Source organism: Perca flavescens, chromosome 8 (assembly GCF_004354835.1).
Source record: "Perca flavescens isolate YP-PL-M2 chromosome 8, PFLA_1.0, whole genome shotgun sequence".
Taxonomy (NCBI): domain Eukaryota; kingdom Metazoa; phylum Chordata; class Actinopteri; order Perciformes; family Percidae; genus Perca; species Perca flavescens.
Window position 1 is genome coordinate 678,835 of NC_041338.1, and position 20,834 is coordinate 699,668.

The 20,834-nt window shown below is 39.8% G+C and overlaps 1 protein-coding gene across 1 annotated transcript; it reads right to left on the reverse strand.

The window, feature by feature from the left end:
• Window positions 1-1,517: 1,517 nt before the first annotated feature.
• chmp1a (charged multivesicular body protein 1A) lies at window positions 1,518-10,266 on the reverse strand. Its single transcript, XM_028584914.1, has 7 exons — window positions 9,962-10,266; window positions 9,002-9,021; window positions 8,822-8,899; window positions 5,055-5,201; window positions 4,251-4,379; window positions 3,445-3,638; window positions 1,518-3,199 (listed from the first exon to the last, which is right to left on the reverse strand). Exons 1-7 carry the CDS (start codon window positions 9,966-9,968, stop codon window positions 3,178-3,180), a joined length of 597 nt encoding a protein of 198 aa, XP_028440715.1. The 5' UTR covers window positions 9,969-10,266; the 3' UTR covers window positions 1,518-3,177.
• Window positions 10,267-20,834: the final 10,568 nt, after the last annotated feature.

The following is a 20,834-nucleotide window of genomic DNA, read 5'->3' on the forward strand; positions in this document are numbered from 1 at the left end:
TTAACTAAAATAAATTATCTGGATGATCGGCGCTGCTTCCGCACAATGGGGCCCAATAAAAAGTTATATATGCATGCGATGATATTTTCTCATCTTACTTACTGCATCACAAATTGGACTCTTTCAACCAATTCTGTGTTACAGCCGCTTCAAAGCTTGTACAAGCAGGCACTTAAAATTTTAGATAAAAAAACCTTTTTCATACCACTACTGTAACATTGTGAAGAAATATAAATTATTAACGTTAAATAAATGTCAGTTTAGTATACAAGATTTTTCATAATTTGGCCCCACAGCCCCTGAGAAAGTTTGTGAAACCTTGTGAAGAGGCAGGTATTAGAACTACGCGAGCCTCTTCCAGAGGAGAGTGTTATGTTAACTTTAGGTCCTCTACTTTTGGGCAGAACAGCTTTTCTGTGAAAGCCGCAGGGATGTGGAATTTGTTGCCAGTTGTTGTTCGAGAGAGTGTTACTTTGCAACAGTTTAAAGTTAACCTCAAGAAGTGGCTGAAAGACGGTCAGATTTGTGATCATTAATACAAAACTGGTAAACTAGGGTACTGTTAAAATGTTAGGTAGGCAATAATAAAAGTAAAAAAAAAAAAAACTGTAATAATTGTACATACTGTAAATATTGAAATTGCATTTCTGTTGAGGTGATCCTTGTGTAGGTGCTGTATCTGTATTTTATATTGTGAATGAACTTATTAGTAGGAATGCTCATCATCCACTGTATATACGTGGTGTCACTTTGCCTCTGCCCAGGGACTACAGATGAAAATTAGCTTGTAGCTATATCTGGTCTGTGCAACACATTTGTTGTGCAATGTCCCTTTCAAATAAATAAAATAAATAAAATAAATAAAATAGAGACCTCCACCGGTCCAGCCTATGGATCAAAGTCTGATAGTGAAACAAGTCGTTTTGCATGCATCTACTGATTTACAGCTATCTCTTTCATAATGTAAGTCTACGGGAAAAAATAAGTATTTTTGGGCCCCATGGCATCACATGACAGACACATGACAGTTTGGCCGCTATGTCAAATTAGCTTTAAAGCCTAGCGCACTTCCTGATGGCCTGGTTTAGACTGAACAAAACTAATGTTAGAGGCGGTGCAAGTACATAAGAAGCCAATGGCACATGACTAACAAACATACCGTTAAAATCTAGCTGTGTCGAATGTTGGTCTTTTTAGCTCACCAAAGTAACTTTCTAACAACCTTTGTTTTTATGGAAATAAAGTTACCCCAACTTAAAGCATTTGAATTACATAAGTTCAAGTAATGTACAAAAAAAAGAAGTAATTTTTAGAGGAAGTGGATTTCATGAACTATTTTGTGACATGGCAAAGCTGCATTTGCAGCCAAATTATTTGTCTTCATGCTTTTGGTGCCATCTACTGTTGGTTGAAATTTGATCTGACATACTAGTGTATATACAGCTCAAACGCAACACTGTAAGCATTGTCTGTCAACACTCAACACTCAAACCACTCAGGTCAAATGAAAGACTGCATCAGAGGGCAAGACTTTATTTTACCAAGATAAATATAGAAAACAATAATTCTTCAAAGTCTGCTGAACGTTGAGTAATAACAAACCCTTCCTGTGTTAAAATGGACAAATAAATGGAAAACATCCAAGAGTAAAGACGCTCCATCATAGGTCGAGGTCTGGCTTTGGCCTGCCTGCCCCTCTCACTGATATCTCACTGATGCTCAAAGAAGGACGCATCAAAACCAGTAAAATCACTTAACAGGCATCTCAATACAGAGCTATGAGCTCTAAAAACAACAGAAAAAGAACCCGTCTTCTGTTAAATCACACTGTTGCCATTGTTTACGTGGTTTACAAGGCAAAAAAGGAGTAGCAATTGATTCTTGTCAAAAAAAAATTAAAATAAGATCCAGCACGTACATCTCTGCTCCTAACTGACGTCTTCTACTGGAAGGGTTTTGGATGAGACTAAGACAGGTGGGGATGATCACTTTATTTTGAGACAGAGAAGCTCCGAAAAATATCTGAGTGAGGTTTCAGTGTTGCTGGGGGACACCTCAAAGAGATCCGTCTTCTTCAATCTATAGAGTTGAAGAGATAATATATGTCCCTCTATGACAGCTATGGCAACCAGAGCGCTCACTCATCACAGTCAGAGTTGAAGTGAAGTTGGCTGTGACCAAGACATTTACTGCTGTTTGCTTTCTACACTACTGTCCTTCAGGCACTGGCGGGGGGAGCACCTATGCAAGCACCTGCATCCCAAATAAGGCATTGAAAGCAAAAATTCCCAATACAGGTATGAGAAATAATCAACAACAAAAGTAGAACACAAATATAAATCATTTTGACAGTGAGAAACAAAAGGTCTGAGGATTGTACTTTGCTGCATACATATATGTATATATATATATATATACACATACATATATAATAATGTCATGCAGTGGTTGTTGTTTGGATGAATCTTTTGAAGGAGTTGTTAGTGTTACCAAGAGATCGCTTTTAAACTTAAAAATGACCAAACACCAAAGTATAAAATCTGATATTTCTTTTCCCATTAAATGTATGTGTCTCCTTCTTCCCAACAGAATCATCCATTAAAACTCTGACTGACAGAGCACACAACACTTGTAAATAAATCTTTAACCCACCGGGCACCTTATGAGAGCCAGGGACGCCAAAATCCATTATAATCAATATAACTGCTACTAAAACGTCATCATCGTAAATTTACAGTTTGTGAAAAAAAATGTTTTTCGTACAAAGCATACATCCAAAAGTGTGTGGGTTGAGAACAGGGGGAGGAGGTGGTGTTGGTTGGAGAAACACGGAGAAGAAGGAGACTCAAAAAAGGTAAAATGAGATCCAACGGGGACTTCCACTATTACAGGGGGAGACAGAAACGGGAATAGAAGGATCAAATGGGAAGGTGAACCAGAGAGATTCATGCCTTCTCAGGTAGTATTTCTAGCCTGTATATGTATATGTGTGTGTGTGTGTGTGTGTGTGTGTGTTTATTTATAGAGCAGGCAGGGGGATGGTAATCGATAGTCTCATTAAGTCCTCCTTGTAGGAACAGTTCAATAGAAACACACACACAGCTCCTGTCGCCATCATTAAACTTGTCTGCTTCCACACAGCCGGAACAAGTCCCGTCTCTTCTCCGGGACGAGTCCTCAGTTCCGCAGAGCAGCCAACCTGCAACGTAGGAAATAGGCGGATCAGTGGTTCCCAAAGCCCAATATAACGTCCTCAAATGTCTTGCTTTTGTCCCCAACTAGAACATATTCTAAATTTAAATCTAAATTTAAGAAGATGGATTCAGAGAATTTTAAAAAATGACTCGAAACTACATTACCCTTTAAGGGAACTTGTAACCCGTAACCCAGTAGTTATGGGATAAAACATATGATATAGTACCAAGTACAGACACTGGTCCTTACCGTCGAGACAGCTGGTCTTCCCTATCCTGGCTCCGAGAGCTCTCTGCGCCCACCGAGGTGGCTCCTGCAGGCAGCTGGCTGAGCTGGTCCATCACCTCCAGGCCGCTCTCCTCTGCTATTTGGTGGATCAAGTCGTCCACCTGTTCCTGAGGCGTGGTCAGCGTCATTGCTGAGCTCATGGAATCCTCCATCACCTGAAAGAGAGGGATAGATCGAGTGCGTTAAGGACAAAAGAAAACTCAACAACTGGGTTGGATTTTTTTTTACAATTTAAAGGGTAATATCAGTATTTTTCAACCTGGACCCCATGTATTGGTGACAAATGTAAACAAAATATTTGAAATTAGCCCAGTATTGAGTGAACATGCTGTAGGATTACATTGCAGCCTTGAACCAGGCTGCAATGTAATCCTACAGGGCAAATGTGAATCGTCAATTTCCGTCCACTCAAAGTGCTGTTTTTGCAACTGACTGAGATTATTTGAAGTGTCTGACAACATACAGAAAGGATCCCTAGAAAGATACCTTTTAGTTAAAGAGTAAGATCCTTTTTGTTTAAGCAGAATCATCGCTACACTCACCAGACTTTAAATTAACAAGACTTTTAGCGTGTATAAAGCCAGCATATTTTCATTAACGTTAAAAATTCTTACTCTGTTACAAAAACGTGGGAGAACTCCAGGTTGAAAAATACTGAAGCTACCCTTTCAATCAGACAGAACATCTAACCAAGCACTTGACCAAAACACTTTATGAAAATACGTACAGTATACAAGAACAAATGCAAATAGTCTGCAGCCACTCACTGAGGTATGGACGTCGAGGTTCTGGACTTGGGTTTCAAACTTATCCATGACGGCAGAGACCTTTTGGAGATCCATGGAGTTTAGAGCTCTGTCCAGAGCTTTGGTCACCTGGCCCATGTTTTTGGTCACCTGATGGAAAGAAATGCTTTTATGATGGATTTGTCTCATTCTGGAAGGACACATATGATGTCGTAAGCAACCCTACATATAGTAAAACTGTATACAGCAAGTATCAATGACCTGCAGCGGTGGAATGTAACTAAGTACATTTACTCCAGTACTGTACTTCAGTCCAAATATTGAGGTACTTGTACTTTACTTGAGTCTTTTCTCTTCATGCCACTTTCTACTTCTACTCCGCTACATTTCAGAGAGAAATATTGGACTTTTTACTCCACTACATTCATCTGTTACAGCTTTAGTTACTAGTTACTTTACACATTAAGATTTCTGCACACAAAACACATGTAGTTTATAAAATATTATAAATTAAACTACCCAACAATATTACAGCCTACAGGTCCAGCTGAAATAGACCATTAAACACTTGGTTGATTGACAGAACCGTTTTGATCGTTTGCAGTTAGTTTTTTTTATACGTGAGGACTTTTCTGCATTGAGTACTAATACTTTAAGTACATTTTTTTCTGATGATACAGACTTTAACTTAAGCAACATTTTCAATGCAGGAGGTTGACTTGTAACAAAGTGTTTTTATAGTGTGGTATTAGTACTTGTACTTTTATGTAAAGGATCTGGACACTTGTTCCACCGCTGATGAGCTGACTGAACACAGTAACTTACTCCCTTCATGGTGACAGCAGTCTGGACTTTGGAGGCCACCGCGTCCACTCGAGACGCCATGCGCAGCCAATTGAGACCTTCGTTTTTTTTTCGGATGGCATTTTCAGCATACACTCTGGCACAATCCACATTCTTCTGTTGCAACGCCTGGTGATGAGACAAAGACACTGTAAACACTCAAAAAACAGCAACTCAAATTCACCTTTAGCATACCTGGTTGCATACAATCCTCCAGGTGTATGTAGTGCACACACATGTAAACGTGACCAACAGAAACACCATTGCGTAATCTTTAGTGTCAGCATTGTACATAAGCTTGTTATAAATTAGGTCAACAAAAGCTGTAACTGATAATGATTTTTGTTAGGATTAATCTAACTTTTACCTTGTCTCTAATAAGATAAAAATGATGACAAACGCCCATGAGATGTTAGCAGATCCCAAAGTGATGTCTTCAAATGATTTTTGTAGACTGACCAAATCCAAAGTACAGTATTATTACTCATATGAAATAGGCCTTTTTTCTGACTCGTAAGTAGACACGACATTATGGTTGTGGATAGTTTGGGTCTTGACCTTTTATCGCTATACTAAAATCCAAAAGCAATCTGCTAAAGGAGTAGTCCCAAGGCTTTAAACATTACATTAAAACATAAACAATTAGCCCTCGCTTTAAACAACATACATGTACGGTTAGGGAGACAGGGTCAACTACAAGTTTTTTGTTTAAAGTGCTAATATTATGCTCATTTTCAGGTTCAGAATTGTAATTTGAGATTGTATCAGAATAGGTTTACATGGTTTAATTTTCAAAAACACCATTTCATTTCACCCCGTGTCAGGTCTCTGTTTTAGCTACAGAGTGAGACATCTCAACTTCTGTAACATCTTTGTTGGCAGTCACATGCTCAGCAGCTAGGTAAGGACTACATGAGCTAGCTAGCCGTTTCTCTAACTTCAGTCAGATCAAGGCAGGATTAGCTGGGAGACTTCTTCTAAACGAGGGCGCACTTCACACTTTGTGTGGAATACCTGCAGAACAGGGACATGGAAGTAGTTCTATACAATTTATTTTGTAGATTAGGGTGAATTTGTGTTGTTGTTGTAGCAGTGTTTTGCAGATTTTGACCAGCTCACCCGGAGACTGAAGGCAGGACACATTCAGAAGCCGTATCTCACTCAAAACAGCATGGATGTTTTTTTTTTTTCAAGTTTGTATGCGTGAGGAAGCACCAGAGACACAAAATAACACCCCAAATCCAAGAAAGTGTTTTTTTTTCATAATATGGGTACTTTAGTTTTCTTGCACCAAACTATTTTGGTCTAGGATTCATTTAAAAACCTTTCCCTTGCAGTTGGCATATACCATCCATATGCCATGTGTCTGCCAACATTGATTTCTGTGTGCTCTACTCAGCTGCTGTGGAAGTTGTGGAAAAAACACTGGCTGTATTGTGGAGGATGCATTATTGCTATGACTATGTTCTAAACTGTAGCGGACCAAAAGGTAACAAGCTACTGACACTGATTTTGTTTTAAAATACTAAACAATAAAAAATATGAAATAGAGAAGAGCAAGCTACTCTCTGCATTTGTGAACAGGTTATCAGTTTGTGTTTAGTAGAAGTAGTAGTACCAGATAAATATCTATAGTTGTTAACATTATTTAACTATAATAAATTATTTAAATAAATTGCTGATCAGGCTTTAGCTTTCTCTGTTGTAACGAGTGCTGCGCCATACGACCAGGGCAGTAATCTTTTACTATTTGAATAATAGTTTGTAGATTAAATCATGAGATTTCCTTCTCAGTTGAGTTTTTCAAATCAGATCAGATTAATTAAATTCATGAAATCAATTAAAAAGTATAATATTAATACAAACAACATCCGTTTTCGGCCCAGTGCATCCTGAATTTTCGGTTTTGGCACAGAATTTTCATTTCGGTACATCACAACATATAATTTATTTTCCTGGCTTTCTTTTCCAGTTTTTAAATTGTGTGGATTACATCTTGACAAGTGTAGCTCCTATAAAGTTAGTAATACAAACAGTAATAAAAACAAACAGCAGCAGCTTTCTCCATATTTCAAATGCATATGAGCTGTTAGACAGGATGGGAGTAATAAAGTGAAGATATGTCTCTGGCCAGTGAGAGGATAACAGATTGGTGTAACCTCATTTGTTCCATGAGAGAAATCACCTAGATATGTCTTCTGTAATCTTCAAACCAAACATGCTTTTGAAATTAGAACAGCAATGCCTAATGACCTTATAGCATATCTATTTACCTCTATAAACGATGCATGATGTTATACAAATACAATGCTAAAGTTGTGCTGCCCCCTGCTGTCTGATGTGTCACTTGACCAGTAGAATGTCCATAAATAATCTACTGAGGGCAGTAAACAGTAATTAGACCAGTTGAAAATACAGCTGAATATATCAATAAATAATACTGTTAGTTAAATATCCAAAATGAAGTGTAAAAAGAAAAAGACATTTTTACATTGTGTATGTTATTATATTTAACCCTCAATCAGTTGGTTTTCCTTTACTGCAACTAAAATACAAAAATATTAAACATAATATTTAAGTTATACATTTTTCATTTTACTCATCTGGTATATTTTATTAGCTCTTTTTTTTCTTGCTTCCTTCACTTCTGTCCTCTGATAACAGCTGACAATATATTGACGTTTTCACAGCGCTGTGCCGGCTCCAAAATACTGAAGAAACAACAACAATCCCAAAGCAAAAGCTCTCTGTCTCGCCTGTGACTCACACAATCCTACGCCCTGTGTGCTCAGCTGGTGTAGCCAGTTAAAACAATCAATGGTCCCCTCTGCTCTGATTGGTCAGCATTTCCGGATCTTCCGCATCTGCGCTCTCCGAGTCATTGCAGCTGGGGAATGACTGCAACGGCACTGAAGCGCTACTTTCTACCGATTGACTGGCGGTAAAAGGAAAAGAAAAAGCTTTTCATATTTGTTTTTACACTCCATAATGACATAACTCATTGTATTATCTATTGATGTTTTTCACTCATCTGATAAGCCTTTGCTGCCATTGGCCAGTGATAGGGCTGCATATATACACAATGACTTAACAAGTCTGGAATAGATATAGAGATACCGGCACAGCCCCAAACAGCCACACCCAAACATTATCATCACCCACTACAGGCCGACTGCAAAGAGCACATTATCCAACTGATACAGAGAAAAGGGAAGAAAGAACAAAGATGCAGATGATATCTGTCTGGATGCTTTACATGTTTAACTTGTGATAAACAAAGAGCTCTTTAGTTAGTAAATATGACCTTAAAAAACAATCCCTACAGCTAAAAATTGCACCAAAAGAAGCTTGGCCTTTTTTTTAAGATTATTTTTTGGCATTTTGCCATTATAGCAGCTCAAGACCCATTTGTTTAGACTTGCTTTTTGTTTAATTTTTGACTGTCTTTTATGTTTTTAGCTTGATGTCAGCATTTTATGATGATGATGTCTTTTACTTGCTTGTGAAGGTGCCATATAAATTAACATATTATTATTATTATTATTATTATTATTATTATTCGTTAGCGAGGTCACAGTAGAGATAAAGGGACAGGGAGAGGTGTATGATATGCAAGGATATGTTAACAAAGGTCCCGCTATGCAAGAGAACATTGTGGGTCATTGTGATGACAGGGATGCATCTGAATCATTTAGCTGCCGCCACAGTGCCCCAGTAACTTGGCTTTAAGCTTGGGCCAGTTTCCTCACCTTCTTAACCTTGGCCTGCTCCTTTTCCGACTCCTTCTCTGCCTTCTTGGCCAGTCTCTCAAGCTGCTTGGAAGTGAACTTTGAACACAGAGAAATATGTACAGGAAATTAATAAATAACCTTTATCCTTTATAAGTTCTATCAAACTGATACAGATTGACCCTTTTTACTGATACATACCTTTAACTGGAAGAGTGTGTCTGTGGAGACAGTGAGAGATAGAGTTATGTAGTGTATATTGTGTAAATTAGATTGTCTGTAACACAGCAATATGCTAAGTCTACATTATATATTAAAACATTGGATTGTCATTATCTGCAATTGACAATAAACTAATAAAGAGTTGTCCAATCGGTCATTTCTTTACTTGAAGGTAAGCCCCCTTTTTGTTTTACTGAAAACGTCCAACAATCATATTAAAAATCAGAGTGGAAGTAGTGGAAGGAGACGTTTAAAGGCACCCTTTACTTCTGACCAACTCCATACATTATGGCTGTGTCCAGCTGTAGCGCTTTGCCTAACCCTGACAATAACAATAATGTATGTTTTTACATATTTTTGTGACAAATCTATGAATGTAACTTCAGTCCCCTAGGGGACACTTATGATTCTGTGGGAGGATCTGGTGCTCTTTTTTCTAAATAACTTGACAAACACTGTACAAAAACTACTACAAATACACAGCCACAGAGGAAATACAAACCAACCGATACAGTAAAAAGTGAAAATGTTCCTTTGAGTTTTAAGTCGTCATGTTTTTGTACACGTCCAAACCCGAGGAGGGTCTGGAAGTATCTGACGTTACGTTACGTTTGTCGAAGCTAATGTTGCACTTGTTACATTTGTAAAAGGAGTGTGAGATTCTTAATAAAACAGTAATTTGCAAGGAAAAACGTCAGTGACAGGCAGCGTTAAGACAAGATGTTAAATCAAACCAAAGGACATATTAACAGTTAGTCTGGAAACACATAGTTAGATATGAAAAACAAATCAAGTGAAAATCAAAACAGGTCTAACAGCTAACCTAGCTACCTAAGCTAACAAGCTAACGTTAGCTATCTGTCATTAGATTGGCTGTAGAGCTAAAACAGAGGCAACACCTATCAGGATGGAGCGTTCACATGTTAAAACACGACATACCCTCCATGTCAAGACGAATATGATTCCAGGTTATCAAAGGAAAAACTATGTGTATCTCCCTAACAGCCCTTGTGTTGTTATAACGGTGGATCTGGGAACTGGCACCGCACTTCCTGGTCCAAAAAGAGCAGTCTAGACGCTGCAGTGGCGTGGTGCTGCCCTCTATTGTTTGTTACCGACATTGTCTTTAATTATTCATATTCAATGCCAGCAAAAACAAAGGGGGATACACATAATGTCAGGCCGCTTTTCATCATTATTTTCTATGATATTTCAGTGTGACAGCGACTGACCCTTTAGCTCGTCCTCTAAAAAAGCCATAAAAGTGATAGAGAAAAAGTCACCCTTTATCAGGGTCAGCATCAACTGAGTCAAATGATGTCACGTCCTCTGAGTCAGCACCTCGAAGGCGTATTGCACCCTTTTTATGTTAACGTGACAAACACGAAAATATGGGGACAGTTGTAAAATTCGATTTATTTGTAGAATGTATGCGGCATTTAATGTAATCAATTACCGTGAATGATAACTTAAACTTTTAAGTGTTTTTCTAAATGTTTTCAGAATAACAAAATTATGGATGAGATAGTTAAAATGTGGCTGAGGACAGACGATATTTCGTTGAAGCGAAACTCAAAGAAATTACCCATTTAGTCATTTTTTGTCAGTTTTGGATGATACAAGTTGTATTAATTAACTGTAACAATTCCAGGACAGATAATGTACGTTTCTGGTAGAATGTCCCCCAAGTTCAGAATCGACATCGATATGACTAGATATTGTCTGACATTTTGGTTATTACACTGACCTGCACATTCAAAAACACTAACTCGAGGTAGGCTACTTTTACTTTACTTGAGTATTAAATTTACAGTTTAATAACAAAAAAATGTGGACGTATAAGTCAAAATGACAAAATAGTTTAAATAATTTGTTTATTTTAGCATCATAAAACACATTTAAATAAAACACAAAAAAACGAAACTAGCCTATCAAAAGCCGTCTTGGTTCATCTTTCCACTGTTCCAACAATCACCACTCTGGTTTGGTTGAAATAAACCCTTAATTCACATGTGGAGATATGCTGGCTCTGTACACGCTAAAAGTAGCCTACTGGGTATTTATCACATGTGTCAAACTGAAGGCCCGCGGGCCAAATCCGGCCCCTCGCAGATTATGATCCGGCCTGCATATCAATTTAGGTTCACAATACATTTTGGCCCACCAAGTTTGCCACCTTGTTTGTCACAATTTTTTTCTGACGTTTTTGTTTCTTTTCTATGATGGCTGACAAACTTTTTCCTGACTTCTTTAGGACTTTATGTTGACCAAACTGTAAGTGAGAAAACTATATGACACATGCAATAATACAGTCAAATATATTTTATTTTTTCCATTAAATAAAAGCCTATCAATAAACTAAACATGTCTGGCCCTTGATGTGACTCTTATTTTCCAGTGTGGCCCTCTGGGAAGTTGAGTTTGACAACCCAATGCATGGAGGCAATGCTGAGATTTTGAAACTGAAATAGTGACTATTTCAGTTTCAAAATCTCAGCATTGCCTCCATGGGTATAATTAAGCCTCAGTCCAGCATAGAGCAGCTGAGTGAATGTGGTCTGGACTCTGTGGATGAGAGTCATGGTTTCAGACACGCTGTAAAAAGGACAGAATACCTGCACTATGATCCAGGTACACTGCTACTCTGGAGGACTCAGGACCTGAGACAAGAGTCCGGACTTTGTCAGAAGAAAAGGTATACGGGTTCAAAAACAAGGAATTGCTGTTTAAAGCCCAGGATTTGTCATTGCATCCCAACAAACGTTCATTGAACCTCCCTGCTCTGCTGCTGATACTGTGTTCTAGTATGCGACTGCTATGTAAACGTCACCTCTATTCTCCACCTCCCAGTAACCACGTCCAGTCACACTCTCTGTACTCAGGACCTGACACCAGTCGGTGAACCTGTCTGGGTGACTAGGATAAAGCTGATGTGGTTTCAGTCTTGTTGCTTTTCTGTTCCCCTCAGATAATATGTGTGTGCTGTGTTTGGACCCAGTGTGATTTCACGTGAATACTTTAAGAAGTCAGCTCTGTTCTTTGGCTCTGGTTGTGACAGTGAAACATCCACTTCAGTCACTGCCGGTGAAACTTTTGTCCATTCCTCTCTCAGGACGTCCTGTAGTTTATCTCTGACTTCTGACACGGCCACTGTCACGTCCTCAAAGCAACTCAGAGGACGGATATGGATGCTGGATGATGATTGGCTGAGTGGTGACAGTGAGGGGTAGTTGTGTAGAAACTGGTTGTGATCCTCTGTGTGTGTGAGAGCTTCTTCAGCTCGGCGTCTTTCCTCTTCAGCTCAGTGATCTCCTGCTCCAGCTTCTCCTGAAGCTCTTTGACTCGACTCACTTCACTTTTCTGCTAGGATCTGACCTGCTGCTTCACATCAGAGCTTCTTTTCTCCAGGAGACGGATCAGCTCGGTGAAGATCTTCTAGCTGTCCTCCACTGCTCCACTTGATGGCCTCCGCCTGCTGTTGAAGCAGCTTCACATCTTTCTCTCTGTCCTGGATTCTCTGCTGGATGTTTTATCGACTCACCTCAAGTTTTTTCTACCTCTCAGTCCTTTCTGCCGCAGCTGGGACGGTGTCGTGGCCTTTATGTTCCTGCACAGAGCAGAGATAACAGATAATCTGCTGATCAGTACAGCAGAACATCTTCATCACCTCATCACGTCTGCTCTCATGACGAGAGCAGACGTTCTTCTGGAGCTTCTTGGACGGCTCCACAGCTTGTGTTTCTTGAATGTCTCTGATTCATAATGAAGCTGGAGGTGTTTCTCACAGAAAGAAGCCAGACATTGCAGACAGGACTTGTGTGCTTTGAGTTTTCTCCCAGTGCAGATATCACAGGCCACATCTTCAGCTCCAGCATAGCAGTGATCAGCGGGAGCAGCTTGGGGTCCAGTCTTCTTCAGCTCCTCCACTAAATCTGCTAACAAGTTGTTTTTCAGCAGGACAGGCCTCGGTGTGAAGACAGCTGTGGCTGTACTTATGATCCTCTTCATCCCAGTGGCTTTTAATACAGTTCATGCAGTAGTTGTGTCCACTGGGAGTAGTCACCAGATCCTTCAGTAGATCCAAACAGATGGAACAAGAGAAGGTTTCCTGGTGCAGCTGACCTCCTTTCTGTGCCATACCTAAACAAACAATATGTATTAGTACTCTTACCCGAGGGGGTGAGATGTAGGCCTACCAGTGCTTAAATTATAGTACTATATAATAAATAATTATAAACATCAATTTGACAATTACATAAGAAATTGAACTAATCAGGTTATAAGGATACTAGTATTTCCTAAAGGCTACAATTAACAAATCATGTGCACTGCACACTTACACACAATATTATTCCTGTAGTCTCAAGACAAACAGGCAAGATGACAATTCAGCATTTACCAATATCTATACTGGTCAAGCATTAAATCACATCCACTTGCAAATAACCATTAGAGTAAAACAACATATAAGGAAGGCAGTAAACTCACTTTTTCACACACAATCATAGGCAAGGCAAGGCAAGGCAGCTTTATTTGTATAGCATATTTCAGCAACAGGGCAATTCAAATTGCTTTACATAAAACACTAAAGAGCAGTTACAAAACGATTAAAAACAAATTAAAAACATTAAAAGACAAGAATAAAATTGATATTGCAGTACAAGAATTGAGAGAACTGAGAGATAAAATACACAAATAAAAGTTACAGTGCAGTATAAGAAATGAAACATTAAAGAGCAGTTATCGAGTGTCAAGTGTCATCAATGTCACTTCAGTATAACAAATTAGTAATTATTTAACATCAAAAAGAAAGGTCTTTAGCTTTGATTGAAAAGAACTGAGACTTGCTGCGGACCTGCAGTTTTCTGGGAGTCTGTTCCAGATATGTGGAGCATAAAAACCAAACGGTGCCTCCCCCTGTTTAGTTCCGACTCTGGGGACAACAAGTAGACCTGTCCCAGACCACCTGAGAGGTCTGGGTGGGTCATAGTGTAGCAGCAGATCAGGAATGTATTTTGGCCCTAAACCGTTTAGGGATTTATAAACCAGCAAAAGTATTTTGAAATCAATTCTTTCATAGACAGAGGGCCCTCACATGCTGCCAGCCAGGACAAAGGCCTTTTAGAGTAGGCCATGATTAGTAGTGAGTGAAGTCAGGTCAGAATGGTTGAGTCCATTCCATGAAAGTGTGCCACTGAATGGCCCTCCTTTATCAACCTAACGTAGAAACCAGCGCAGAACTCATCTTACGACAGGCTTCACGTGTGATTCATGAAACGTTCGTATCACACCGATCAGAGCATAAGAATAATCGTACATTGATAAATGCAGCATCTGGAAACGATCGTCATTTAAATATCACGCCTGAAAACTGGTATTAAAGGCTGGAGAAAGAATGCGGAATGAAAAGAGATCCCTGAAGCGGTCAACAGTGTTGCTGTGATAAATCGGACTCCAGCTGAAGTTTATTTCATTTATAGCCTACATCCTTGACACATGTATTCTATAGTCCTAATAGTAATATACAGGCTTATATTGCAATCTCTTAGGCCTACATGTAGGTGCACTTATATTTAAATAAACACAGCCAGGCAACAGCTGAGGGAGAGGGCATGTCCTCCGGCCCCCATGCTGGACCACCACCCTGACCCTGTCTCCTGACAGCAGAAGGGCTGGAAAAACAAGCCAAAATATGTCGGTCAATGGCAGAAATAAATCGTTCACTTGTGGCCATTAACGACACTTTAAAAGAGAAACGAAAACCTGAAGAATAAATAAAACATGTTGTGCATCATCATGTTTCCTGTATTGAATATCATTGCCAAACATAATACTATACCTTTTAAAAGCGAGGAATAATATCCTGTCTCCTTGGTATCGCCCCCAGTTGGGGCTGTGCTGGACACTGCTCTCTGGGCATCGGCTCATCTGGCTCCATCACTACATTAATGGCACCCTGTTTTCCTGCGCGATGTTGTGCAGAACCCCCCAGGCTAAAACAAGGTTGCAGACTTTATCTGTCGTGTATAGTAGGGTACCCCCCGCTGATGCAAGACAGCCTTGAGTCTTGTTGCCCAGGGCACATGAAATTGTTAATCCGGCCCTGCTGATACATCAACCAATGTGACGATCTTACATTTGATCTGGATCAAACCTGCCCTTTGGGTTTTTCAAAACTTTGAACTTTCATAAACCTACATGGATACAAGAAATGATTGTAAGGCTGTAAATTAAGTATATCAAAACGTCAGCTAATTAATAAAGTTAAAGAAAATCCCAACTCTGTGTCCCATATCTTTGTTAGAGCTATGCTCTACTGTTTGGTTCTATCAAATGTTATTTAGCTCCAGGTTTCTAAATGATGCTTTCCTTTCAATAGTTTAAAATAAGAAAATAAGGTAAATAACTGTTAAAACTAATTGTTGAAATAAAGATTTTTCCAATCAACAGTTTCCAATCAAGCCCCAAATGATATGAGGAGGTGCTGAATGTAAAAAGAAGGCTTGTTCAATTAGCCAGTCTGCCGCCTGCTGCCAGAAACATGCAACAACGGGGCAATGGCAAAATGAAAGCCTTCTATATCCTTCTGTAGTCTTCCACTTCCTCCATCCATCACTATCAGCTGTTAGCTTCAGCAGTTCTCCTGGGGCCAACATCTTGTTCTACTAGTTCAGTTGGAGTAGTGCAAAATACTGTTTTAGTTAGAAGTAAATCCACATCACAGACAACCAACTAATGCTGAAAAAAATATACATAGTGTCAAAATAAACACTAAGCTAAACTGCTAAGCTAAATAAATTATGAAGTTAAATGCTGAAATAAAACAACGTGTGACCAAATGAACTGAACGCTGCTTTGATATGGATATTTTCTACTAATATACTGATTACCTTTATGGAGTAGTTTGAAACCATGGCTACCTGCACAGACCAAATGGGAAACCAGCTGAAAATATTACTACATTTTATTTCTCATCTTATTCTGCATTATGTATGTCTGTTCATGTGACTGCATGTCATTTCTTATTATCAAGCAGTTGTGTTAGTAGGCAGAAAAGCAGTGTATTCAAAGCCATTCATGATGGCTGCCTGCCATCAAGCTGACTCACTGAAATATTTTACTGGGACACTTGATGGAGTTGAGCCATCCTTAAGGTTATCAATTTCAACTGTTAACTTAACCAGAGCCAGCCCCCAAGTGGGCGGGGCATCCATGGCCTGTAATGCCCATTGGTTAATCCGGCTAAATCTCTGACCAATGAGCGAGCAGCTGTGTTGTATTTAAACACAATTTTGGTGACTTTCCTTTCTTTTGAAAATGGCTCAGGAGAGAGACAATCACCAACCTCACCGCACCTCTGAATAGTGGTGGGCAGATCGAGGCTTCATGAAACAATGAAACAGTTGAAGCAAATGTGCCATATTGTGTCGAGGCTTCGAATCAATCCGACACCTGTCTCAACGATGACACCTAGTGGTCACTTGCAGGTGTTGATCTGAAACAACCTTGACAATGAGCCATTTTTTATTATTGTATTTTTCTGATATGTGAAGCTTGTAACCTTTAGGCTCCTCACTGTGCATAATGTTATTTTGGTCATGACAAAAGAATATTAATAAAAGAAATCAAGCCACAATGTCTCAATTCTTTTTGGATTTTTATTCAAACATATGAATGTCCCAACAGTTTATTATATTTCAATCCTAATTATCTATCTATATCTATATATCTCTATCTATATATCTATCTATCTGTGTATCTATATATGTATCTACCTATCAATATGTTAATGTGTCACTATGTATACTCTGTCTGTCTCTAGCCTATCAGTCAATGTGTAAATTTAAATGTAAGCCTAAATATAACTAAACAACTCGCACTATGAATGTCACTATATCACCAAAAATCCGCTATCTCAAAATCAAACTCCTCTCACAAAAACCCACGAGGTCAAGATGCGTTGACTTCACTTTTATACTGATGTGTGATTGTGTGTTCCCGACCCTGTCAATCAAACGCTGATTCATGCCACCTGTTGAAACACTTGTGAAACACTCCGATGTTTCATTTAGCCGTAGTCACGTGACATGGGTGTTTTGAATCACGCTTTGAATCAGTGTTTCGAAACATCTGCGCTTCGGGATCTCGACAAAGCTTCGGAACGTCAGTTTCACTTCAGCCATCTCTACTGAAAAGGTCTCCAGCAGGATCAGGTAAATATCAGTTGCTTAAGTTACTTTACTAAAGAAATGCTCACTGATATTATATATCAGTTAATGATGTACATGTTGTTTATACATTCTACCAAATCATCTGTATGATTCCCCTCCACCTGCCAGGTTCTAGGCCTGATTAAGATGGCCAATCAGAATTGGGAAACAGCCCAGCCTTGAACAAAAGTCTCTGTCTCAGTGGGAGTAGGTCTATGTTCAGCAGAGTTGAAGTCTTTAGAGATTTTATCAAGAAACCGAGATGAGCTGCGGTCTATGATCACCTTTGGAATCATTGACAAAGTCATCAGATTCCTGCTAAAAATGTGGTTTGACTTGTGCATTTAGAATATCAAAACTCTCTGATTAAGATGGATATACAGTGGGGGAAATAAGTATTTGACCCCTTGCTGATTTTGCAGGTTTGCCCACTTACAAAGAATGCAAAAATCTACAATTGTAATCATATGTACATTCTAACAGTGAAAGACAGAATCCCAAAGAAAATTCCAGAAAATCACATCATATGAATTTATTAAAATTGATAACCATCTGATGAGGAAAAACAAGTATTTGACCCCCTGGACAAACAGCAAGTATTCTGGCTCCTACAAGCCAGTTAGTCTTTCTTTAAGACACAGCCCCAATCCGAACCAATTATCTACATCAAATATGTGCCTCACCTCGTTACCTGTATAAAAGACACCTGTCAACACCCAAACAACCAGCATCCAACATCACCACCATGGGCAAGACCAAAGAGCTTTCTACGGACATCAGGGACAAGATTGTTGATCTGCACAAGGCTGGGATGGGCTACAAGAGAATCGGAAAGCAACTTGGAGAGAAAAGATCAACTGTCGGTGCAGTTATCAGGAAATGGAAGAAGCACCACACCACCGCCAACCTCCCTCGGTCTGGGCCTCCACACAAGATCTTGCCTCGTGGGGTGTCCCTGATCATGCAAACGGTGAGGAATCATCCCAAAACCACAAGGGGGGGAACTGATGAATCAACTGAAGGCAGCTGGGACCACAGTTACAAAAGAAACGGTTGGTAACACACTACGCCCGTCATGGATTGAAATCCTGCAGCGCACGCAAGGTCCCCCTGCTCAAGAAGAAACATGTACAGGCCCGCATGAAGTTCGCCATTCACCACCTGGGACGACTCAGAAGAGGCCTGGAAGAAGGTGATGTGGTCAGATGAGACCAAAATAGAACTTTTTGGCCTCAACTCAACTCGTCGTGTTTGGAGGGCAAAGAACACCGAGTACAACCCAAAGAACACCATCCCCACCGTCAAGCATGGTGGTGGCAACATCATGCTTTGGGGGTGCTTTTCAGCCAAGGGGACGGGACAACTCCATCGTATTGAGGGGAGGATGGACGGGGCCATGTATCGTGGAATTCTGGACCGACATCTCCTTCCCTCAGTGAAAGAGCTGAAGATGGGTCGAGGATGGGTGTTTCAGCACGACAACGACCCTAAGCACACCGCCAAAGCAACAAAAGAGTGGCTGAAGAAGAAGCACATCAAGGTTCTGGAGTGGCCTAGCCAGTCTCCAGACCTTGATCCGATTGAAAATCTTTGGAGGGAGCTTAAAATTCGAGTTGCCAGGCGACAACCTCGGAACCTAAATGATTTGGAGGCTGTCTGCAGGGAGGAGTGGGCCAACATCCCTGCCGAAATGTGCACAAACCTTGTCACCAACTATAAAAACCGTTTGACATCTGTGCTGGCCAATAATGGCTTTTCAAAAAATATTAACATGCTGTTTGTCCAGGGGGTCAAATACTTGTTTTTCCTCATCAGATGGTTATCAATTTTAATAAATTCATATGATGTGATTTTCTGGAATTTTCTTTGGGATTCTGTCTCTCACTGTTAGAATGTACATATGATTAAAATTGTAGATTTTTGCATTCTTTGTAAGTGGGCAAACCTGCAAAATCAGCAAGGGGTCAAATACTTATTTCCCCCACTGTATTGTCTGAAATTGCTGCCTGTTCTGCATATGTGATATGTCCTCTTTTTAAGAGGATTTTATTCTATGTGGTTAATTAAGTTGAACCTTTTTCTTTTATTAATATAGACTTTGTTTTTTCTGTGCATAGCCACTCTGTGCCTGGTGGACTGCCAGTGACACCCCCCCTCCCCTCCCCAAATGCCACACCTGGACCCCCCCCACCTCCTCATGCCCCTTTTTTTTCTTTTTAATCTGGACTCCACTCACTCACACACTCTGCTCACAGGAACCCCTTCCCTTACAAGATAATAAAATGACACTTTTACATCAAAGAAGTTTTCAACTGGAGTTTGAACAATCTACTTGTACATGCCGTGGCACACCACCCCTGCTAATGTTGAAAATCCTCAATGTCTACTTTTTTTTTTCCTTTCTTAAAAACCTTTTATTTCAGGGAAGGTTCACGGAGAGGCAGCCTCTCTTTTGCAGGAACACCCTGATCACATTCACAGTTGCACACATTCATACCTGGAAGATGCCCAGTTCAACCAGTCTGATCTGCTGGCCACTGAGCTTCACTGGAGTGGTTGGGGTTAAGGGCCTTGCTCAAGGGCACCTCAATGGTGGTAATGAGGGAGGGTCAAATGCTGCTCTTTCACTTTTCCCTCCCAGATTTTATCCTGTCTGGGGATTGAACAGACAACCTCCTGGTCATAAGCTTGCTTCTTTAACCTTTAGGCTGCCTCTGAAATCTGGTGGTTCTTCTGTTAAACACTAAAATAAAATGACTGTAGTCAAAACCCACCCTGCTAACTAGAAGTTATCAACTGGACCTAAACAGCTGTACGTAGATAGTAATTTTAAACAAGCCGTAACCAACTAAACTCCTCCATAGCTTCGGCTGTAGGACCACAGGTCTATTTTCAATGGGTCTCTTCACCAGTCTGTCTTGATTATGAAAGCTACCCACCCATACGTGATGTGCTCTTTTATAAGGGGGGTATTATTGTATGTATAATGAAGTGTGTATGTGTATCTGTCTCTCAGTCGCTTGTTACTTTACTGAAGAGATGCTGAAATATAATATATCTAACGAGCAGGAAAAACTCCACTACAAGAGCAGCTGAAGAAATGATTGTCGCCAGGAGCTGGAGGATGAGCGGATGTCAGGAGAAGTTAAACAGAGGCAGAATAAAAAGCATTTATCTCTCTAGGTCAATTAACTTTGTATTATTGCACGTCTCATATAGCTTTCTCCCATACAGTTTGGTCGACTTAAAACCCTAAAGTCAAAAGTTTCTTAGCCATTGTAAAATTTAGCAAGTCATGAAAAACAAATAAAAAAACCACCGCTACCACCCAGTTTACTCACCACAACCTGCCAGAATATTAAACTCTTTTCTGTGGGGAGTTTGAAGTCTCAAAGTCTGCAAATCTGTCAAATTCTGCATGGCAGTGTTGCATAGTTACAGTATGAAAAACAGATTGCTTATTTTTTTTTTTGTGGGGCACAACTAGTCGGGCCAAAATTAGCTGTGAACCTAAATTGAAATGGGCCGGATCAAAATTGGCAAGGGGCCGGATTTGGCCCCCAGGCCTTGAGTTTGACACGTGCTCTAGGTAAATTTGTTAA

Excerpts from the sequence above, each read along its gene's own strand:
- chmp1a (XM_028584914.1), bottom strand. Across the intron at positions 5,202-8,821 it reads AGCAGGCCAAGGTTAAGAAG|GCGTTGCAACAGAAGAATGT; the intron begins GTGAGGAAACTG and ends TCTCATCACCAG. Across the intron at positions 3,200-3,444 it reads GAAGACCAGCTGTCTCGACG|GTTGGCTGCTCTGCGGAACT; the intron begins GTAAGGACCAGT and ends CCTACGTTGCAG.